The sequence below is a fragment of the Hylobates moloch genome, unplaced genomic scaffold (assembly GCF_009828535.3).
Source record: "Hylobates moloch isolate HMO894 unplaced genomic scaffold, HMol_V3 SCAFFOLD_2, whole genome shotgun sequence".
Classification (NCBI taxonomy): domain Eukaryota; kingdom Metazoa; phylum Chordata; class Mammalia; order Primates; family Hylobatidae; genus Hylobates; species Hylobates moloch.
Window position 1 is genome coordinate 84977079 of NW_026652277.1, and position 22230 is coordinate 84999308.

Genomic DNA, 22230 nt, shown 5'->3' on the forward strand with positions numbered 1-22230 from the left:
CTTTATTAGTCAAAGGAAACCTTTTTCAAACAAACTTTTAGCTCCTCAGTATACAAAACTGATAGCAGCTGCTCTGAATAAAGCATCATGGAAGTTCCTGGTTGTGGGATCTCTGTGATATACTCAGTGCATAACATAATGGCTACTTTATTTGATAACCGTGTATATATCAAATTACTGTTTGGATATCATTTTACTCCTCACATCTAACACCTACAAAACTTATTTACCAAGCTTTTTTCTCAAACCAGCTGTACCCCAGCCCTCTTTATCTCAGTAATGTGTTGACTCTCTTAGTTGTTTATATCAGAAACCCTGGAGATAACCTTTGATTCCTCTTTTTCTCTCATATTCCACACCCAGTCCATCAGGGAATTAATTATCTAATGGATTATAAATATATTCAGCACTTTACTGTTTTTCACCACTCCACTGCCATCACATTGGTGTGAATCACCCTGAACTCTCATTTATGTTACTGTGGTAGCATCTCATGTGTCTTCCTGTTTATCCTTTTTTCTCCCTAGGGTCTATTCTTTAAAGCATAGGTTGACAGATTTTTTTCTACAGAAGGCCAGCTACTCTGCCATAATAGCATTTATAGACAATACATAAATGGGTATGGCTGTGTTCCGATAAAAATTTATGAAAATTGTGGCAGGCCGGACTTGCCCTGAGGGTTATGATTTGCTGATCCTTGTTTTGATGCATCCAGAGTGATCGTTTTAAAATATAAGTGAGACCATACTATGCTTCTGCCTAAAATTCTGTAATGAACCCATCTCACGTATAGTAAATACCAAAGACCTTTACCCTAACTCTCCAGGGTAATGCTCTTGATGTGTTTGACTGAGAAATAGTCAGTATGGCTGTGGCTAATAGGAAAAAGAGGAAAATGACAACTACTACAGTTGGGAAGTAGTAGTATTACCTATTGCAAGTAGTGTTCTCTGATATCATGTTATGGCATTGCTTCCTTTAGTAAACAAGTAGTATTTTATAGTGATAGTTACACTACCTTGTTTTTAAAAAACACGAGTAAAATGTAGCAGTCTTAGTGTACAGTCATTTTTAATGTATTACATGGGATTCACAAAAGACTTTAATCAGTTGCATAACATTTTTTTACTTATAAAAATATTAGGTTTCAAATGTTCTTAGAAAGTTCATTTTTTTTCTGAGTCTAAGGGTAACAACATCAAGACCATTGTGGCCACTTGTGGGTGACCAGCAAAGTTAAGGAACTTTCTCAGAGGCATAGTTTCTCATGCTGTGTAGAAGTGTAATGTCCAGCTTATGGAAATAATTAGCCTTCTACATCTTGCATTACAGCTCCTGTGAGAATACCTTATTTAGTTGTAACTTACTATAACTAGGATTTAAAAAAAAAAACTCTAGGCTGTCTTGGTTTGTTATATGGAATGTTTATAAAACTGATAGCATTTTGAAAGGAAAGGAGAATACACAGAGCTTGTACTTTGGGGTTTGTGGGGATATCTTGTTACCTTGTTGTGAGTGTTGGCTATGGATTTTTGGGTTTTGCTTCTAGTTCTCTTTGTAGACAGTGATTTGGAGAGATTGAATAACTCTGTTGCCACTGCTGCCATTTTTTCTAGAATAAGTGTTTTGTTGCTTAAAGGATAATCATCTCCCAGTAGACACAGAGGATTGGTCCCAGGACCCGTGTAGATAACAAAATCTGGGGATGTTCAAGTCTCTTATAAAAAATGGCATACAGTATTTGCATGTGACCTGCACACAGTCTCCTATATACTTTAAATCATTTCTAGATTATTTATAATACCTACTACAGTGCCTACACATCATTTTATTTGTGTGAATTCAACATAGTATTCAGAATGTAGCAAATGTAAGTTTTGCCTGTTAGAACTTTGTGGAATTTTTTTTCCAAATATTTTCAGTCAAGGTTGGTTGAATGCATGGATGTGGAACCCATGGATACACAGGGCCAACTGTATATAATGTTGTACAATGGTGCCCTTCCCCTTTTATTTAATTATCTTTATAGTTACTTCAAAGAGTAGATTGGTGGATTAATGCTTTTTTGACTATTACTTAACAATGTTCTAACTTTTGTCAGAGATTGGCTGTGGGAGAACTAACTGAAAACGGTTTGACATTAGAAGAATGGTTGCCATCAACATGGATTACAGATACTATTCCCCGAAGATGTCCATTTGTGCCACAGATGGGTGATGAGGTACTTTAAAAGTTTTAAATTATCCTTTTTTCCTCACATAGTTTTAAACATTTTTAAATAGCTCTTGAAATAGACTTCTAGGAAATTGAAGCAGTTTCGTAAAGTATCTCATTGTAGATGTTTGTATCTGTGTATGGAGAAAGTACAATTAGGAGTGAAAATCTAATGATATCCTCTTTGAAGCTGCTGTAAATCTGAATATTGTAAGAATGAAAATTTTGTTAGTGTTTTAAAAAGAAATACATGTTTTAGAGGGTTTTATTGCCAGCTTTTTCTTTTTAAATTAAAATATATTCATTTATCTTAAGGCTTAATGTATAACATGTTAAAGGAAAAATGAAATTTAGCAATTTATTTTCATTTAATTTTATTTCTAAAAGTGTTAGTGTTTTGTTTACCCACGGTGTTCACAGTTCATTAGATCTTTAAAAAATCTATAATCTTAGAATAAGAAATACTATTTAATTTTTAAGAAACTGAGGATGAGACCATTGTTTTAGAATATGTACTTGTGAATTTAGAATGAAAATGTAAGAACTGGTCTCAACATTTTTTACTCAAGGTTAATGTCTCCTTATTTTGTACACAAATTTTAAGAGGCAGTGTTATCTGGTGTGCAACAGATTGAACATAAATAGGGAATTAAAATAGAGGCTTCTTTAGCAAAGCACACTAATTTACAGTATAAAGTGGTAATTGACACTTCAAGAAAAAAAAGAAAACAAACTTTTTAATGCTAGAGTGATTCTAAAGAACAGTCTGAAAGAATTTATTTAAAAATCATACTTGCCTCATAAGACTTGAAGAGCACAGAGCATTACCACATTGTTGTGGTATAGTACAGTGATAGATCTTAACATCCTGCAGCATTAAGATGTGAAATTATATTTAATATATTATTTCAACATGGCCAGAAAAGTTTGTAATTCCTTGTTGAATGATTTCCTTTCAAAATGGTTAGGTTGTCTTTTTAGCTGCTGGTGCTCGAAGGTGCTTGAAGGTCTTCATTGTTCAGCACTATTCCATCATTTAAAGTTCCAGACAACTGGAGCAATAATGGTATTAATGAATAGAATGAAAGTATGGGATAGTGGCTATCCCAAAATGTTACTAAAAACTTAGCATTTTAAAACACGCTCTTCTACTGGTGGGCATCAGACTGCTGTGTTCAAGTACTAGTTCTCCAAGACAGTAGTCAGGAGTCACTTAAATTTGATCTTCATGAAATGTGGATAAATGTGTGCCCTGCTGTCTTACCAGGATTTGTGTAAGGATTAAAATATATGTGAAAGTACATTTTTCATTTTAATGTTTTCTGCACATGTACAAACCACTTGCTAAAAAAGTTAACAACAAAAGTGGACAATAAACTTATTAGTTAGTCAACATTATTATGCAACATAGATTAACTTATTTTGAATTTAAGAATAAAATTGTGAAACCAGAAAATAACTTTTCATCTTAACTTATAAGTGTGTATTCAAAGTAATGTTATTTAGAACACTTCAGTTATGATTTAGTGATGTTAAGACAACTTGAGAGAAAGAGGAAGGAGAAAATATTAGAATTTCTATTAGCTCAAAAGGCATTAGATTTTCTGGTTGCAATTTCAGCTGATACCCTGTATATTGGATTAAAGGAAACACATCCAGGTTTTAAGATTATGACTTTATTTTTTAGGTTTATTATTTCCGACAAGGACATGAAGCCTATGTCGAAATGGCCCGGAAAAATAAAATATATAGCATCAATCCCAAAAAACAACCATGGCATAAAATGGAACTACGGGTATGACATTGATTTATTATTTAATAGCCCCAAAAATACAATTATGGATTTTGGAGAAAATTGTATCAAAGGTTATTATTAACACAATAAGAAACTGCATCATGAAGATACCTTGTTTAATTGAAGCAGTGCTAGAGAGTAGCAGGTGTTTAATTTTCATCCAGAGAAACACAAGATTTGACTGAATTTATGTACTCCAGTGCAGTTTATGGGTTGGGTACAAAATTTAGTTACAGTGAAAATTAGGTAATAAGTCTAAGGTAAGCTTTGTATTCATAAATTTGATGCATATTTCTAGATTTGTCAGCAACAGTTCAAAGTTACCAATAGGTCTTTGGAATGGTGATAGAAAACTTACTTTAGTAACTATACTTTAGTAAAGTTCTCCTTATTTTTCTTTCCTTTTTTACTTTTTAAAAATTTCATTGTAACTTGCATACTATAAAGTGCACAAATCTTAAGTACAGAGCTCAGTGAATTTTTACATGTACACAGTCATCACCATCCAGATCAAGATTTAAACCAAGAGATTTTTTCTCAACAATGTTTAGCAGTCTATTTTGTGGTTTATTTTGTAAAGATGGTGTCTTATATTCTCTGTCTCTCTCAGGAACAAGAACTTATGAAAATAGTTGGCATAAAGTATGAAGTGGGATTACCTACCCTTTGCTGCCTTAAACTTGCTTTTCTAGATCCTGATACTGGTAAACTGACTGGCGGATCATTTACCATGAAGTAAGGACTGTTGAAAGAGGCAATGGTTTTCTTAGTATTGTAGATTGTTTTTCAAGATTCAGATACATTTGAACATCTTTTAGGTATTTTTAGGTATGTGACCTAATCAATTTGTTTCTATTTGTCATTAGATACCATGATATGCCTGACGTTATAGATTTCTTAGTCTTGAGACAACAATTTGATGACGCAAAATATAGGCGATGGAATATAGGTGGGTAATTTATTTAGAAGCTATAGATGTTTGATGTGGTTTTTTTCCTTAGTAAGTGATTTACTATTTTTCATAATTGAGAAAAAGATTATCAGAGAAATCTTTTTGCTATTTGTAGGAATGTTAATAGCAAAGTAAGATACTATGTCAGAGGTATTAAGTTTTGCTTAGGAATGAAAATAGTTGATGCTGAAATTTCAAACATTTTTTCTGTTACATTTGACTTTTTCTTTTCATGTTTTACATATTAAGTTAAATTTTTGTATAAAAATATTAATAACAGAATTTAAATTTGAAGCCAAAAGAAGCTTAACAAGATGTGTAAGTTTGTACTGGCACTAAAGCTAAACTGACATTTTTCTTTTATTGGTTAATCCTATTATAATCTTTAAAATTAGTATCGTAAACAGGTCTCAAAGAAACTAAAATCCATAAAAGTTTTCAGGCACTTAAGGTGCATTAATTTACATATAGATGATGTGCCACTTATGAGAGTAGTTCTCTTAAAAATTTCATATAGGACCAGTGTGTGTCATGGTGTGATGTGTACATGGTATGTACGGTTTGAAAAAGCACATCAATTGATATACCAGTCTATCCTTCAGTGCCATTGGAACGCATTGGCATGGTGGTTTGTCCTTTGTTAAAAACTTGTATGTGCTCTGTAAAGAGAAATTAGGAAAATGCAAGTTATCAAAATTATGGACATGGAAGTTAGAAAATTTACATCTTGTACCATTTCCCTAGAAGTTTTGAAAGATGTGTTTCATCAAATAAGTAAACCAAGAAAGGGAAAAGAATGGAATCCCCTCGGGAAACAGGAAGTCCAGAACAGGAAAAGTTAAAAGGAATCCCAAGTAATATTCAGTAGAAGCCTGAGGATAGCAGCTACCTAGCAGGTCCAAATCTCCTTCAAGAGGAAAGTCTTCAGAGGGAAAAAATTGGAACACATAACTTATCTAACAAGTTTGTCTTTGTGGAAAATTACATTGAAGAATGTTTTTTACAGCTTGAGCTGTTAGAGATTGTGGGAAGATTTAATTGTAAATTCACTGAAAACCAAGCATTAAAAAAAGAAGCAATTATTAATTTTAGGGGAAACAAAATTATATAAGAAAGGAATGATGTGCTATTTTGTTTAGGAGCAAGCAGTATTTACAAAGTCATGATTAAAAATTGAATATGGATTAAATATAATACACATTACTTTTTATGTACAGTTGTATTGAGGTTATAGTTGTCCCTTAGTATCCACAGGGAATTACTTCCAGGACCTCCATGGATACCAAAATCTTTGCGTACATAGGTTCCAGAGTTGATCCTATGGAACCTCCGATGTGAAAAGTTGGCCCTTCCATATTCATGGATTTCACATCCCACTACTACTGTATTTTCAATCTGCATTTGGTTGCTGATGCAGAATCTGCCAATACAGAGGGCCAAATCTTGATTTATTGGAAAAATCTGTGTATAAGTAGACCTGGTCAGTTAAAACCCATGTCTTCAAGAATCAACTCTGATACTGTCAAAAACTGATGAGTGAAGAAATCTGTAAGTCAAGAAGTAGTAGTTAAAATAGATGAAAACATTTTTCTTGGTTTTGGCTATCAGCCTTTGGTACATCTGATTGTTTAAATTTTTCACATACATTACTTGATATGATAAATTTTATTTTATTTTATTTTATTTATTTTATTTTTGAGACGGAGTCTTGCTCTGTCACCCAGCCTGGAGTGCAGTGCCGCGATCTCGGCTCACTGCAAGCTCCACCTCCCAGGTTCACGCCATTCTCCTACCTCAGCCTCCCGAGTAGCTGGGACTACAGGCGCCCGCCACCACGCCTGGCTAATTTTTTTTTGTATTTTTACTAGAGACGGAGTTTCACCATATTAGCCAGGATGGTCTCGATCTCCTGACCTTGTGATCCTCCCACCTCGGCCTTCCAAAGTGTTAGGATTACAGGCATGAGCCACCGTGCCCGGCTGATAAATTTTATTTTTTAAGGAGTTGCATTTGCCAATAAATTGCAGAACAAATAATAGAGATCAAAGTGCAGCAATATTCCAGAAGTGAGCTCATAACCTCGGCAAAGTAATGTGGCTAACATTGGACAAATCAGAGAGAGTTAAAATGAATGAGCATCATAATTTTCTCATTTGGATCTTATAATTTTATTCTAATTTATGGGTTAGTATTTCTCTAAAGTTAGTATCTAATTAGTCTTTTATATCTGAGGATATATGCATTCATCCGCCGACTGCCATTTAAAATTACATTAGTAATTTTTACTTCGGCCCCTCCTCAGAAATGTATTAAAGGCTTGCTCTCAATGGTAGACTTCAGTAGTAGTCCAGGTTCTTTGCTTAACTTTCTTGTTATTCTACAGATACTGTTCATTATGATTGGGCACACATTATTCAGTTCTTCCTCTTTAGCATAATCATCAGTCTGTGTAGGGTCATAAGATACAGCTCTTTGAAACTTTATGTTTAGTGTGAAGTTGTGGTGGTGTCAAGAATGCTTCTTATTAAACTATATAGTAGCTTCTTGTTAAGTGTCACTAGTATGCGTCTGAGGAACAACTGTCAACAACATGCAGTTGTGTTCTATTAACTTTTCTCCTGGCTCCAATTTTCTTTTTTATCATATTCTTTTACCTTGTTTTTCTAATTTTTAATTCATTTCATGCTATATGTTTTTATAAACTTTTAAATCCTTTTTGGTAAGAAAATGAGAACATAACTACTTTTCTCTTTGAGTTTAAAAATAAAACTGATTCAGATTAATTGCTAACTTAATTTCATTTTAACTTAACTGTGTGTCGAAATGTGGATGCTTTAATAGAACGCATTACTCAAAAACTACCAGGAGGTAGACATCACCATTTCTATTTTATAGATAAGGAAAATGAAGTTCAAAAATAATTAATATATTCAAAGTTACACAGATATATTATTTGAACCCAAGTCTTTCAGACTCTAGCCTATGCTAGCCACGAGAAAACTCAAGTACTGTGATAGCTGAGGAACAGGAAAGCATTGCATAAAGGAAGTAAGTGACTTACAGTTTTCTTATGACACAGAAGGAACATGAGAAGATTTAGATAAGAAAAAGCCATAGCATTTATAGCTTATTCAGGTCTTTGGGAAAAAGCAGGTTAAGTAATACGACGACAGCAGTCGTATAAGGAAATAGACACAAGGAGTGTCCTCTGTTTTAAAAAGAATAGTTGTTTTATTTTTGTTTCTTTTTTGTTTCCTTTTACAGGAAAGGGAGAGTGAGTGAGTATTAAGGGTGATTGAGATGAAGGAAGACAGGTTGGATTTTATGTTGTTTGTTGTTTTTAGCTCGGAGTCTTGATTGATTGTTGGTTGGGGAGACTTGCTTACAGAAAGTAAGAAATTAAAATAGACTAAGTAATTGTTGAGTGGAACTTACCTCAATTATAATTTTATTTGAGTGAAAAGTTTGGGTATAGTGTTAATGATGAATTTAAAATGCTAGATTGGTAAAAATGCCTAAAACAAGTGAATTTCTGTATACCTTAATGAAATATAAAAAATAGTCTAATTGAAAACTGTTAAGTTACACTTCAAGTATGCTTACTAAATACCTTTTTTCTCTTGGTATTGCTGATTGTACTTATTTTTGGAGTGTGTGGTTCACTTTTTGTCTTCTGAAATCATACAGGCAGTTTAGGTACTTAAAGGTTTACGTTAGGAAAAAACAGTGACAGCAGCCGTGCATTTCAGAATAATAAGATAGTTTTTGTTCTTGGCCAGGTGACCGCTTCAGGTCTGTCATAGATGATGCCTGGTGGTTTGGAACAATTGAAAGCCAGGAACCTCTTCAACTTGAGTACCCTGATAGTCTGTTTCAATGCTACAATGTTTGGTAAGGAAATATTTGTTGTATTTTAGTTCACCTAGGCTTGCTTTGAATTTTTTTTCTAGCTATTAAGAGATAAAGAGACTTCTTTTAAACACAGAAGCAATTATTTTGATAATTGATTTTATTAAAATTGTGATACAATCATTTAGATTTTTTAATATAATGATTTTTCTTTCTTTAAGCTGGGACAATGGAGATACAGAAAAGATGAGTCCTTGGGATATGGAGCTTATACCTAATAATGGTAAGTGTGTGTTAGGCTTTTTGTGTCTCCATTATGGAGTTAATTTCTTAAGAAATTATTTAAGATTTGCCAACATACTACCACTTACAGTTGTTGTATCAAATAGAAAACATTCATTCAGCAAATATTTATTGTACACCTTGAAGTAGGGGAGATTCAGCAGTGAAGAAGATAGATATAACTCTTGCCTACTTGGAATTTATAGTCTAACAGGGAAGATTGAAATTAATTTATTACAGCAAAATATGAAATTGTTTTATTAATTACTATTCACCCAAGAAAGTGTGCATTTGGGAGGCAGAGACACTTTTGTAACTTTAGCAGAGTGCTTAAAGTGTAACATAATAGTTAAGGGGTCATGCTTTTGAGTGAAACAGACATCAGTTCATATCCTGACTTGTCATTTTTTATGTGATCTTGGCAAGTTCCATAAAGCCTCACACCCCAACTTTTTAGGACTTCGCCTTTGAAACTGTCAAAGCTAATACCTTCCTATAGGGCTGCTTTGAAGATTAAATAGCATCATGTGTGTAAAGTGCTTATTGTAGAGCCTGACACATATAAGAGCTCAATGAAGATATAGTTATAATTAATAATGATAATATAACTGTCATTATGCATATGGCCTGACACATTCAAGATTTAATAATTAGCCTTAGGCAGTGAGTATGACATCTTCCTTGTACTGAGAAAAGGTCATTGGGACCAAAGCCTGGAGATTATATTTTCTTTCCACTTCATTGCCTATTTTTGTTTGTTTGTAAAAAATACAACACACATGCACAATTGCATAAGCCAAAAAGGGATTAGAAGGATATTGTCCAGATTTTAATAATGATTATTTATAAAGTAGCATTATAAAGACTTCATAAATTCTTTTACATTATTCTATATTGTTTGATTTTTAAAAAATAATATATTACAGAGCAGGCGTGGTGGCTTACACCTGTAATCCCAGCACTTTGGGAGGCTGAGGCAGGTGGGTCACGAGGTCAGGTGTTCGAGAGCAGCCTGACCAACATGGTGAAACCCCGTCTCAACTAAAAATACAAAAATTAGCCTGGTGTGGTGGCATGCGCCTGTAATCCCAGCTACTCAGAAGGTTGAGGCAGGAAAATCACTTGAACCTGGGAGGCGGAGGTTGCATCGAGCCAAGATTGCACCACTGCACTCCAGCCTGGGCAATAGAGCGAGACTCCATCTCAAAAATAATAATATTACATCTCTTAGCAGATAAAAATAAATGAGATCTTTAAAAAACAAAAAGGAAAACACCTAATTTCTAACATAGTAGAAATAGTCTTTTATTGAGTTGCTCAGTAGTTATTGTAATCCAAAGTCAGAGAAAAAATAACTGTTGGAGAAAATAACCCAGTCTCGTAGACCTCAGAAATGAGAAAATGGTCATGCTGATAAGCTAAGATTAGTTCTCTGCAGGAATTATCACTTTGAAAATTTAATGCCAATAATATATGTTTTTATCTCACTGCTAAATTAGAGCTGTTTAAAATTATAAAATATCTTAATCAATTTGTAACCATGTTACATGGCTTATCTTTTTGTTTTGTTTCTCTCATTTGTTAAAAAAAAAAGTTTGAATTTGAACTCACATTGAACTGTTGTGAATATGATAGCAATGCAGCCAGTTGGTGTTATAATGCCTTGGATATTTTTTAAATGAATAAGTGATACTGATTCACTATGTTGTTTCATACCTAAATATATTGAAGGGTGGTTACTGTTGTTGTTCTATTTGGATACACATTCATACGAACCTATAGAGTTTAATTGTAGTTTGTGATGAGAATTTTGATCGTACACAAACAGTGGCATATTTTCTAGTGTGTATCTGCCAAAACCTAGTCTAAAGGAAAAATTACCTAGCACATTTCTAGATTTTGGGTTACCACAACCCTCTAGTGATTCTCTCAGCTAAAACTGTTAAAGATTCAAGCATGCAGAAAGCATACCTTCATAATTTATGAGTAATAAACATAAGCATCATTTGTCATTTTTCATAATTCTCTCTGTTCCTACATTCAAAAATTGAAGCTTTGATTGAAGTATTTCTAGAAAATGTCACTTTAGTTCAGTTTTACCTTGTGTATACTTTATCGAAGTAAACATGGCAATTATGAAGTGATTCAGAAAATTTTGAAATTTGCATATTTTATAGAAATGCTTTCTGCACATGTACTTGATTACAGAGCAGATTTTCAGGTGTAATTTTGGAGAAGTAATTATTTAGAGAATTACTGATAGTATCATTTCAAAATTAATTTAAATTTTAGTGACCCTCGAAACATACTTTCCTTTGTTAAAGAGTATATTTACAAGATCTATACAAAATATACTTTAATTTTGTGACTGTTATTTTTACATTCTAAAGCTAACCTGAATACTAATAAGTTACCATGTATTTGCAATGATCTGCTTTTCTATTTCAGCTGTATTTCCTGAAGAACTAGGTACCAGTGTTCCTTTAACTGATGGTGAGTGCAGATCACTAATCTATAAACCTCTTGATGGAGAATGGGGTACCAATCCCAGGGATGAAGAATGTGAAAGAATTGTGGCAGGAATAAACCAGTTGATGACACTAGGTAAGTAAAGCAACACATGAGTATAGAAAAAACTGGCAGAACGCAAAGTAATGGAAAAATACTGTTATTCTCCAACAAAAATTTTTTTTCACAATATCCTAAGTCAATGGTTTCAGACATTTTAAGTGGAATCTCTTTTTGAATGTGGTCTTAACACAGGACTTAACTATTTAAAACAGTTATAAATTAGGTTATGTTAGCTGAATTTTAGAATAAGGGCCTCCTAGAAGTGCCAGAGGCATCTCTGAAAAAGCTGGGTCCTCCACAACCCAATTTAAACACTTGACATATTTAGGCTGGCATGATATGAATTGGAGGAGGAGGATTGAAAGCTGAATTATAATTATATGGATAGCTTGTACTGGTCTCCCCCAACTTTATATACACACACAAAGAGGATCTTTTTAAGGGGAGAGGAGAGGGTGTATTAATTGCTTTGCCTTGTTAAAAGAAAAGAAAACAGTGACCACAAAACTTGATTATCTGAATTCTGGGCTTCTGAAGTAACTCTAGACTATGGTGGTTTGTAGCAACTCACTCTCTCAGTAAAGAATCAGCTGCAAAGAGTCTAGAGAGAAATTAACATGAGTAAGAGGAGCTGGATGGACACGGAGATTGAGGAATATTCAAATCTGAAGTATTTTATAAAATGCCAACACTTTATAGGAATAGCCTTATAAATACTACCTTAAATAATTTTAGCAATATTTTAGGATATTAAGTAGTATTATATGTGAATGAGCAAAAAATTGGGAGTGATCTTAACTGGTTATAGTTTTTGCTGTACAACTTTATGGTGTGTATTGGGTCAGTAGTATCACTGAATCAAAACTTCTTAGTCTGTTTCCTTTTCTCTACTTGTCTAATATTTCACAGAATAATGTAAAGTTGAGATAAAGGAATACGTTTGAGAAAGTCAAAGGTTAGATTTGAATGCAGTATGTTACAGTGTTAATAATAGAATGGCTTTGTCAAATATAGATTCAGGAATGGCCAGCTGTCAATTATGGCAATGTATGTGTACTTATTAGGTCTGATATATGTATATATAATTTGTTTCTTTCTCCCAGTGAACCTATGAATAAAACAATACCCCTAGAATTTGGCAGTGTAAATGTAGACATAATAAAAAGTGAGACTCTATGTCAGCTACACTATATTGTTTATGAAAAGACAGTGGCAGACTAATGATTACATAGATTAGGACTTTTTAAGTCTTAATTCAAGCATAATTCTTCTTGAATTATTTTAGGCATACAAAAATAAATTTACAAACTTATCTATTTATTTTAGATATTGCCTCAGCATTTGTGGCCCCCGTGGATCTGCAAGCCTATCCCATGTATTGCACAGTAGTGGCATATCCAACGGATCTAAGTACAATTAAACAAAGACTGGAAAACAGGTTTTACAGGTTAGAACCATTTGATGTAGCTACTATCAAAGGAAAGCTGGTGGTCTTTCCACCCATTTACTGATCTTCTTTAGCAGTGTTTCTCAACTTTTTGTATATATGAATACACATAAGATTATGGGGATTATGATAAAATGTAGAATCTTATTCAGTAGATTTGGAGTGGGACCTAAGATTCTGCATTTCTAACAACTCCCAGTAACGTCGATGCTGCTGGTCTTTAGACACTTAAAATACAATTCCTAGATCCTAGATACAGTTTTTCCTAGAGGCTGAAATGATTTGATGTTCACTGTCTTTATATTGTATTTTATAAAGCAAGGCAAGGTATTTCATTTTCTCCTAGATAACATGAAAATATTTGTTCATTGATTTTTAATAGAATATATAATAAAAATTATGTATTCATATTATGTACTTTGTTCTTATTTTGCCTATATTCAGCTTATCATTACTTATAACACTGAAATTTGAAAATACTCAGTTTTTCATAGTTGTAGTTTAGCATGAAAAAGAATTAGAGTTAAATGGCCCAGGCATAATTTCAATTAATTTGCATTATCTAGGTAATTTTGATGAATGTCTTTAATCGTCAATAGGCTTTATTATTACCTAAAATGTTTTGTCAAAAAATATGTTTATAGTTTTTAAATAATGGAATCCTGTTTTTAGTTTTAATTTTTCTCGTATGACCTTTGCTTAGCAGTCCAACAATTTAATTTGTGTAACATTGCATTAGAAGTTTTTGTGACCAGTTATTTATTACTGAAGTCCTTTCCATTATTCTTCTTTTTAACTTAAAGAAGCTTTATTCATATTTTGTACTAATATTTTTCTATATAAAATGTGCCTTTGGTTCTTTTTATGACTTAAATTTTTTTTCTGTATCTCATTGTGAGGGGCTATCCTGTGCCTATACCCACTAGATGCCAGTAGCAGCCCCCTAGTTGTGAAAACCAAAATGTATTCAGGCATTGTCACATCTCTTCTGGGGAGCATAATTGTCCTGGATTGAGAACCACTGGAATAAAGAAAACTAATATATTAGACTTTAGTTTCTAAAGATTTTTCTGATCTTAGGTGTGCTCGCTGTTGCTTCCTTGATATTTATCAAAAAGCGTAGAGAGAGATCGCTTCTCAGCCTTTTGGCTAAGATCAAGTGTAAAAAGCATAGAGATAAGGAGAAAGTCCTCTATGCTATGTGGTTCCCAGCCATCCCACCCTTAAAGCATTCTTCAAGTCTTTTTCAATATCAGGTGTTGGAAGTCTAAGAGAAAAAAAAAAAAACAAAGGAATTCCTAACTATATTCCTCTTTCTCCCTTGACCCCTTAAATTGCTAAAGATTGGAAGTTAAACCTAGTAGTGCTTCAGAGATGAAACAAGACATGGGTGGATGAGAAGGAAAGAACTGTTTGTATACATACACTAATTGTTGGACTGCAACTAGAAATATAAGCTGCTGATATCTTCCAATATTGTTGTAAATTTCTCACATATTGCTCAACATGGTAATTGCTAAAGTATATACTATATATAAGGTTTGACTTACAATGGTTTGACTTAGATTTTTCAGCTTTACAGTGATATGAAAGGGATATGAATTCAGTAGAAACATACTTCAAATTTTGAGTTTTGATCTTTTTCTGGGCTTGTGATGTACTCTTTCATGATGCTGAGCAATGTCAGTGAGCTACAGCTCCCAGTAGCTCCCAGTCAGCCATGTGATCAGGAGGTTAAACTGATACTGTACAGTGTATTGTGTTGCCATATGATTTTGCCCAACCATAGGCTAATGTAAGTGTTCTGAGCACGTTTGAGGTAGGCTTGGCTGAGATAAAATGTTTGCTAGGTTAAGTATATCGCATGCATTTTCGACTTAATGGTATTTTGAATTTACAGTGGGTTTATCAGGATGTATCACCATCGTTAGTTGAGGAACATCCGTATTTCAAGATACGTTATATTTTAAATAGGCTTTTGGCATTACCCTAGTTTTGTAGTCAATTTAGGAAAAAAATATTTGAAAGACAGTACTTACATGAATTAGAAATTGCCTGTTTTCCAACCTGGTAATAAACTCTGTTATAAACCTAAGTTATGTTCTTATTTAATACAATGATGACTTCCAGTACTATTTCACTGTGTAAAGGTTTTTGCTTCTTCCTTCACTCATTGGTGTTAGACTTCTTACAGTTTGTTTTTCTTTCGTGATACTTCTAGTTCAATCTCTTGTTAAACTATTACTGTCAGTTTGCCCTGCTGGTATTAATCTAATACTTTATTTTACACACAGTTTTCTATATGATACGCTGAAGATATCTGTGATTCTGTTATTAGAATGAGCCTTGTGAATCTATTTGAAATGCACAGTTTTTCTTTATGTTTCTATGTCCACAATTAGATACAGTGTTTTTTTTATTCCATATGATTGTATTTCTGTTCACAATCAGTAAGATTTTCTAAGTGTTTTCTTCTGTATTATTTTAAGTCAGGCCACATATTAGATAATATTCTCAAAAGTTGTCCTTGGATTTTTATTTACTTTCAGAAATAAAATTATAAAACTCCAGATTTTATTTTAGCATTGTCAATTAAGTGTTCAGAAAATAATTCTCATTTAGTTAGGTTTCTTGGTAAACTAGCATGCTATATTTTTATGGTTTTGTATCTCATAAGGTGGCTGTCAGTTAACTTTTCATTTGTATATGTCATTTGATTACCAGTAATATAATTAGATTAAAATTACTTGTTTCCTTTTTTGTTCAGAAGTCAGGGTTCTTTATTACCAAAAAATGACAGCATACATGACAAAAATATATAAAGCCAAAACTTAAAACTCTCCCCTTTCTACTCTCCTGCAACTCCCCATATAGACGTTCTCCCTCCCAAAAAGAGGGCATTGTTAATACGGTGTGTTCCATTCCAGACATCTTGTATGCAAATACATAGTTATGGTTGCCCCTCTTTTTTTCTGCTAACACAAATGCAGTTATGCTTCTTTGAAAATGACTTTATAAGACCAATGGTTTTTACATTTGGTTTAGACTGAAGTTGAAAAGTTGGAATGTCTTGGTTTTAAATGATGTACACATATTTCTAAATATAAGGAAGTTAAAACTTCTATATTTTGTTTTTTTAAGGCGGGTTTCTTCCCTAATGTGGGAAGTTCGATATATAGAGCATAATACACGAACATTTAATGAGCCTGGAAGCCCTATTGTGAAATCTGCTAAATTCGTAACTGATCTTCTTCTACATTTTATAAAGTAAGTTATCTTTTCATATGTAATTATGATAGTTTTAATAATTAATGGCACTACAGTTCCTCTTAAAATAGAAAACACACTGTTTATAAAGAAGAAACATTTAAGAGTAGCCAAAATAGCTCAGCTGGGAGAGCATTAGACTGAAGATCTAAAGGTCTCTGGTTTGATCCTGGGTTTCGGAAGAAACAGTTCATTGGTTAACAATAAGAATGAAATCATAAAAATCACATTACCATTGTGTTTCAAGGTTAAAATTGTTTAAAAAAAGATGATTTTCTCAATCTAACTGTTAGACAATAATAATAGTAAAGATTTATTTAACATGTAATGTTTTACCTACATTAACTCTTCTAACCCAAATAACAATCTTACAGGTGGAAGAGATCATTATCTGGAATTTTGAATTGAGGAATCTATGGCCTATAGTGGTTAACATGTATAAGGTTGCACGGTAAATGAGTGTCCGCCATCTGATTTGAGAATTTTTCACCCTAACAGTATATTGCCCCTGTCAAGTATATTAACAAGTATTTAAGTAGTCCAGCAGGAGACTGAATTTAACTTCCATGATTCTTCTTCAAAGTCAAGTTTACTTCCTCACTGATCCCATAACAAGAGTGATAACCACTATTTATTAAGGCAGAAGTACTTTCCTTTCTTTATCTTAAGGATTTTACACAATCATATAATGAATTGAGCCTCCTAAGTTGAAAGCAGAGAAATGAAGTCTATATTTTGTATAAAGACTGCTGTGATTCCAAGTTATTACTTGTATTGAATGTTTTTTCCTAGTTGAGAAGTAGTAACAGCATTTTAAAAGCTTACTTAGCTGTTATCAGCTTTCATTTTTACATAATGAAAAATTCAGGATTATTCAGGTTTTTTTTTTTAAATAAACATCCCTGCTTCATTCTCATTAATGGACATAATCTTTGAGCTCCTTTTTGATTAATGTTTTTTAACTGAGGAATGCAGGTCATTTCAGTATAAGAAAACACCAAACATAATTAATAAGGTAAAGTCTGTGCCCTTTCTCTACCTTATTCTCTAAGAAATCTATTGCTTTCCATTGGTTTGGGGGCTATTATTGCTATGCTTTTGTTTTCCTTATTGAAATTAGTAATTAAGCATTATCCTCTGAAGACTCTTATGTCTGTAATTTTTTATAAGTGTTGTAACTGTGTGTATGTGTATCTGTTTTTTCAAAGAGAATCAGTAGAACTACATGAGATAGTATATTCATATTTCAGTGAAATAATTTAGATGAAAATTGTTAATACATTTGAAATAGTCTATGAAATGTATTTCTTTCAAACAGCTACTTTGAAATGTCTTTGAAATCAGATTCACGAAATACTTAAAGCATTTGTATTGTATATTTCTAAAAGTAAATCTGTGGCATTTTTTTAGATGTGTATAGTTTGTTTAAAAATACTTTTTTTTAGCAGATAGTTTTCAAGATATTAAGTATTCCTTGAAATTTTGATTATTATACTTTTTAATTGAGTTCAATTTGGCAAAATTTCAAGCAGTTGATACATACAAAGTAATGTAATGGATCCTTGGAGGTAGTATTTTTATCCTTTTAGTACAGTTTCATAGGATAGATAAATCTGTAAGAAACTATAATATAAGGAAAACTGACAAGTAATAAGATAATTGTATAAAAGTAGGTAAGAATAGGATCACTTTTAGCTGTGATGATGGGGATTCAGATACATGGGAGGAGAAGTATGTTAAGAAGACATTGTATACAAGGTGTAGATACTGATAGATTCCAGAGACGTTAGATGAAAAGAAAGCCATTCCAGGGATAAGGAGCAGCGTGAGGTAGGAAAGTTTAATTAAGGGTAATATAAATTGGAGAAGTTATAGTAGAGATACAGTGCTATAAATTTGAGTTGGGGCCACATCGTGGGTGGCTTTGAATACAAATCTAAAATACAAGCTCTGAGATCAAGGGGCTGTTGAAAGTATATTAACATGAGAATAAAATGTTTTACACTATGCCTTAAAAATGTTAATTTGACTGCAGTGTCTAATTTAATTGATAGAGAAGAGACAAAAAGCATAAATCGCAGATTGACTGCTGCAGTTGACCAACTAAGAGTTGATGAGGGCTTAATTTATGAAAGTGAGAAAGGGACAGATGCCCAGACATACTTGGGGATAGAGTTCACAGGCCTTGACCACTGCTTGGGTTTATAAGGAGGAGGAAAGGGAAAGAATAATGCAAAACCAAGATTCCCATTACTGTAAGAATGGTATGTTGTTAAAAAAAAATTAGAAAAAGGAACAAGGATATCTGGGGAGTCACTATTAAGTTTAGAGACGTGGAATTTTAGCTGATGGTAGAATGCTCAGGAGAAGGGTTAGGACAAATTGCAGGAATTTTGGAATTCATTTACACAGATAAACCACAAGTATGTAAAGTTATCAAAGCAAAAGGTACGGTGTCAAGAGAAGATGCCTAAGAACAAAGTTTTAGGAAATACATTTAAGAATAAAAGAAAGAGTTGGAAGACAAGAAATACATTAGCTGTTTGAAGACTGAGGAGTGGAAGAAGCACAGCAGATACCTAAGCAAAGACTGGGAGGTGAGACTTGGGTTTGGTGTAATGATATAGTCAGGCCACACTGAAAGCTCTACATAGAGTGGAAGGGTCAGGGTTAAATGTGTGTGCATAAATTATTGGAGTAAGCCAATGGAGAAGAAAGCAAGCCTTGAGCTTCAACTTTTACCTTAAAATATGGTTTTAGGAACAAATTTTTAAGGAAAAAAATTATCATGGCTCTAATCTTACATGTTAACATTTCCTTGTTATGTAGGGATCAGACTTGTTATAACATAATTCCACTTTATAATTCAATGAAGAAGAAAGTTTTGTCTGATTCTGAGGTATGTAATATTTCATTATGATTACCATATTGATATTCTTTATATAAAAAAATTTACATATTGTAGTTTTCAGGTAAAAGCTGTTGTGAAAATTATTTTTTGTCTAGTGTAGTTAACTTTAAAAAACAACTGGCAGTAAAATATTCTTCTTATAGTTAAAAAAAAAAAATTTTAACGGGAGGAAACTTTTTAATGAGTCAGTAAAGTGCCCCAGCATATAGATTACAGGTGTTCCAGTGTGCAAAGGAAATAATTGCTAATTAATCAACTATAAAGTATAATGACCTCTAAAATGTTTTATGAATCTGATAAATTCTTGCCTCAAAGGAAGAAGAGAAAGACGCTGATGTGCCAGGAACTTCTACTCGAAAAAGGAAGGTAATATAGTTTTAGTTTTAGCAGAAGTACTTTATATGAATTAAAATGTATTAAGAGCTTTCTTTATTTTTTTACTCTTAGCATTTTAAAAGACATTAAGTATTTCGAATTAGTTTCAATTACAAAATGTATGTTTTTTAGAACTTGGTGAATATTTTCTTTTGTTTGAATTATTGTATATTACCCAATTATCTAAGACTGCATTAAAAGTACAAATTTTATTGTATAAGTGCTCTTTTATTAATATATTTGAACACTTTTATCACAGGACCATCAGCCTAGAAGAAGATTACGTAATAGAGCCCAGTCTTACGATATTCAAGCATGGAAGAAACAGTGTGAAGAATTGTTAAATCTCATATTTCAATGTGAAGATTCAGAGCCTTTCCGTCAGCCGGTAGATCTCCTTGAATATCCGGTAAGTATTTTTGAAAATATTTTCTTTACCTGTCAGTTTGCTACATACCTTTTTCATGACAGTTGGCTATTTTAGTTACTTTTTATGATTATAGTTTATTTCTTTATTATTTTATACATGTTCTCATTATCCATTTGGCTACATAGAGAATCCAAATTTTGAATAGTGTGGTAAAATGGAAGGAGCCCTGAACCAAGACACTGTAAGAATTGGGTTATTCTGTTCCTACTGGTTGTGCAGCTTTGAGCAAGTCCCTTAGTTTTCTCATCTCAACTTTTTTTTTCTTTTTTTGTCTTCCCTACGCTGATGCCATGAATTTATTATGGCAATTGTCTAGAAAAAAAGAATAATGCCTACATCCTTACAGGATTATGGAGATGTAAAGAGAATATATAAAATTAGTTTTTAGGCTGGGCACAGTGGCTCATGCCAGTAATCCCAGCACTTTGGGAGGCCGAGGCAGGCAGATCACGAGGTCAGGAGATCAAGACCATCCTGGCTAACACGGTGAAATCCTGTCTCTACTAAAAATACAAAAAAAAAAAAATATTAGCCAGGCGTGGGGGTGGGCACCTGTAGTCCCAGCTACTTGGGAGGCTGAGGCAGGAGAATGGTGTGAACCCGGGAGGCGGAGCTTGCAGTGAGCCGATATCCCGCTGCTGTACTCCAGCCTGGGCGACAGAGCGAGAGAGACTCAGTCTCAAAAACAAAAGCAAACAAAAAATAGTTTTTAAATGTGAAGCACTGTGTACAAATGTTAAGGTGACATTATTGTATATATTTAGGTTATGCCAATCTGTAATCTTTATGGAATACATGGTAAAAAGAGCTAAGTAAACATGATTCAAGTATTTATTTTGGCATGCAATCATAGCAATCTAAATTTAATGTAGAGTGATTTCTCATCCCTTTAAAAAGTAATTAAATGTTATATAGTTCAGGGGTCGGGCACGGTGTCTCACACCTGTAATCCCAGCACTTTGGGAAGCTGAGGCAGACAGATCACCTGAGGCCAGGAGTTCAAGACCAGCCTGAACAACATGATGAAATCCCGTCTCTACTAAAAATACAAAAATTAGCCGGAAGTGGTCATGGGCACCTGTAATCCCAACTACTCAGGAGGCTGAGGCAGGACAATCGCTTGAACACGGGAGGCGGAAGTTGCAGTAAGCTGAGATGGCACCATTGCATTCCAGCTTGGGCGACAGAGCGAGACTCTGTCTCAAAAAAAAAAAAAAAGTTATGCAATTCAGATAGCATTCATGGTTTGAAATGAACATAAAAAAATGTTTTATAAAGACATCATGACCTAGATGTGGTATCATCGGACATCATTATGTCATCCCTTTAAAAAGTAATTAAATGTTATATAGTTCAGGGACTGGGCACAGTGGCTCACTCCTGTAATCCCAGCACTTTGGGAGGGCAAGGCGGGCGGATCACCTGAGGTCAGGAGTTCAAGACCAGCCTGACCAACATGGTAAAATCCCGTCTCTACTAAAAGTACAAAAATTAGCCGGGCTAATTTTTGTTCTAACTTACAATGATGAAAATAGAGAAATTTCATCAACAGATAAATATCAGAAAATGACTTTTTTCATGTCATTTAAAATACCAGAAACATAGAATGTTAAATGTAGAAGAGAAATCTTTAATTCCAGCGGTGTGATAAATTGAGCTAATTAGAACCTCACCTTTCAAAAAACCTAGGACTGAGCTGGTGCTATAATGTTCTGGCTTTCATTTCTCTCTTTGTTTTCACAACTTACGGATTTCGCTTTGGTTCTTGCAAGCTCAGCTATGTATTCTTTGGAAAAATAAGTTGCAGTTTATTCATTGTTTTAAGCGTTTGTATTCTGGGCTTTGCACAGAAAAGAAGGGATAGAAATAAGACAATGTTTTTATTCTAGAGACACAAGTATTAACACTATACAGAGATAATTGAGTCCTTGGGCAGTGGTGAAAAAGGAATTTGGAGCTGAAACCCAACCCTAAACCAGAAGTATTGAAGAACTGTACTCTGAATGAAAAGAATTGAATAATTCCTTTCACAACAAGGAATGTTTCCCCCAGTGGTTCTAGTGTCAGAGAGGAGAAATTTTCCTAAACTTAACACTATACATGGACTTAGAATCCAAATTTGCACTACCCTTGTGTA

General features: G+C 33.4%; 1 protein-coding gene across 2 annotated transcripts in view; it reads left to right on the top strand.

Annotated features, from left to right (window-relative positions):
• Nucleotides 1-22230, top strand: part of PHIP (pleckstrin homology domain interacting protein) — a 139859-nt gene that overhangs the window by 98941 nt on the left and 18688 nt on the right. For both annotated transcript variants that reach the window (XM_032152804.2, XM_032152794.2), the window contains exons 24-35: nucleotides 2102-2221; nucleotides 3902-4009; nucleotides 4620-4744; nucleotides 4876-4958; nucleotides 8741-8852; nucleotides 9032-9093; nucleotides 11541-11696; nucleotides 12990-13110; nucleotides 16252-16377; nucleotides 19207-19276; nucleotides 19604-19654; nucleotides 19923-20072. In XM_032152804.2, coding sequence (XP_032008695.1) covers nucleotides 2102-2221; nucleotides 3902-4009; nucleotides 4620-4744; nucleotides 4876-4958; nucleotides 8741-8852; nucleotides 9032-9093; nucleotides 11541-11696; nucleotides 12990-13110; nucleotides 16252-16377; nucleotides 19207-19276; nucleotides 19604-19654; nucleotides 19923-20072 — 1284 coding nt within the window. The remainder of the gene's footprint in view (nucleotides 1-2101; nucleotides 2222-3901; nucleotides 4010-4619; nucleotides 4745-4875; nucleotides 4959-8740; nucleotides 8853-9031; nucleotides 9094-11540; nucleotides 11697-12989; nucleotides 13111-16251; nucleotides 16378-19206; nucleotides 19277-19603; nucleotides 19655-19922; nucleotides 20073-22230) is intronic.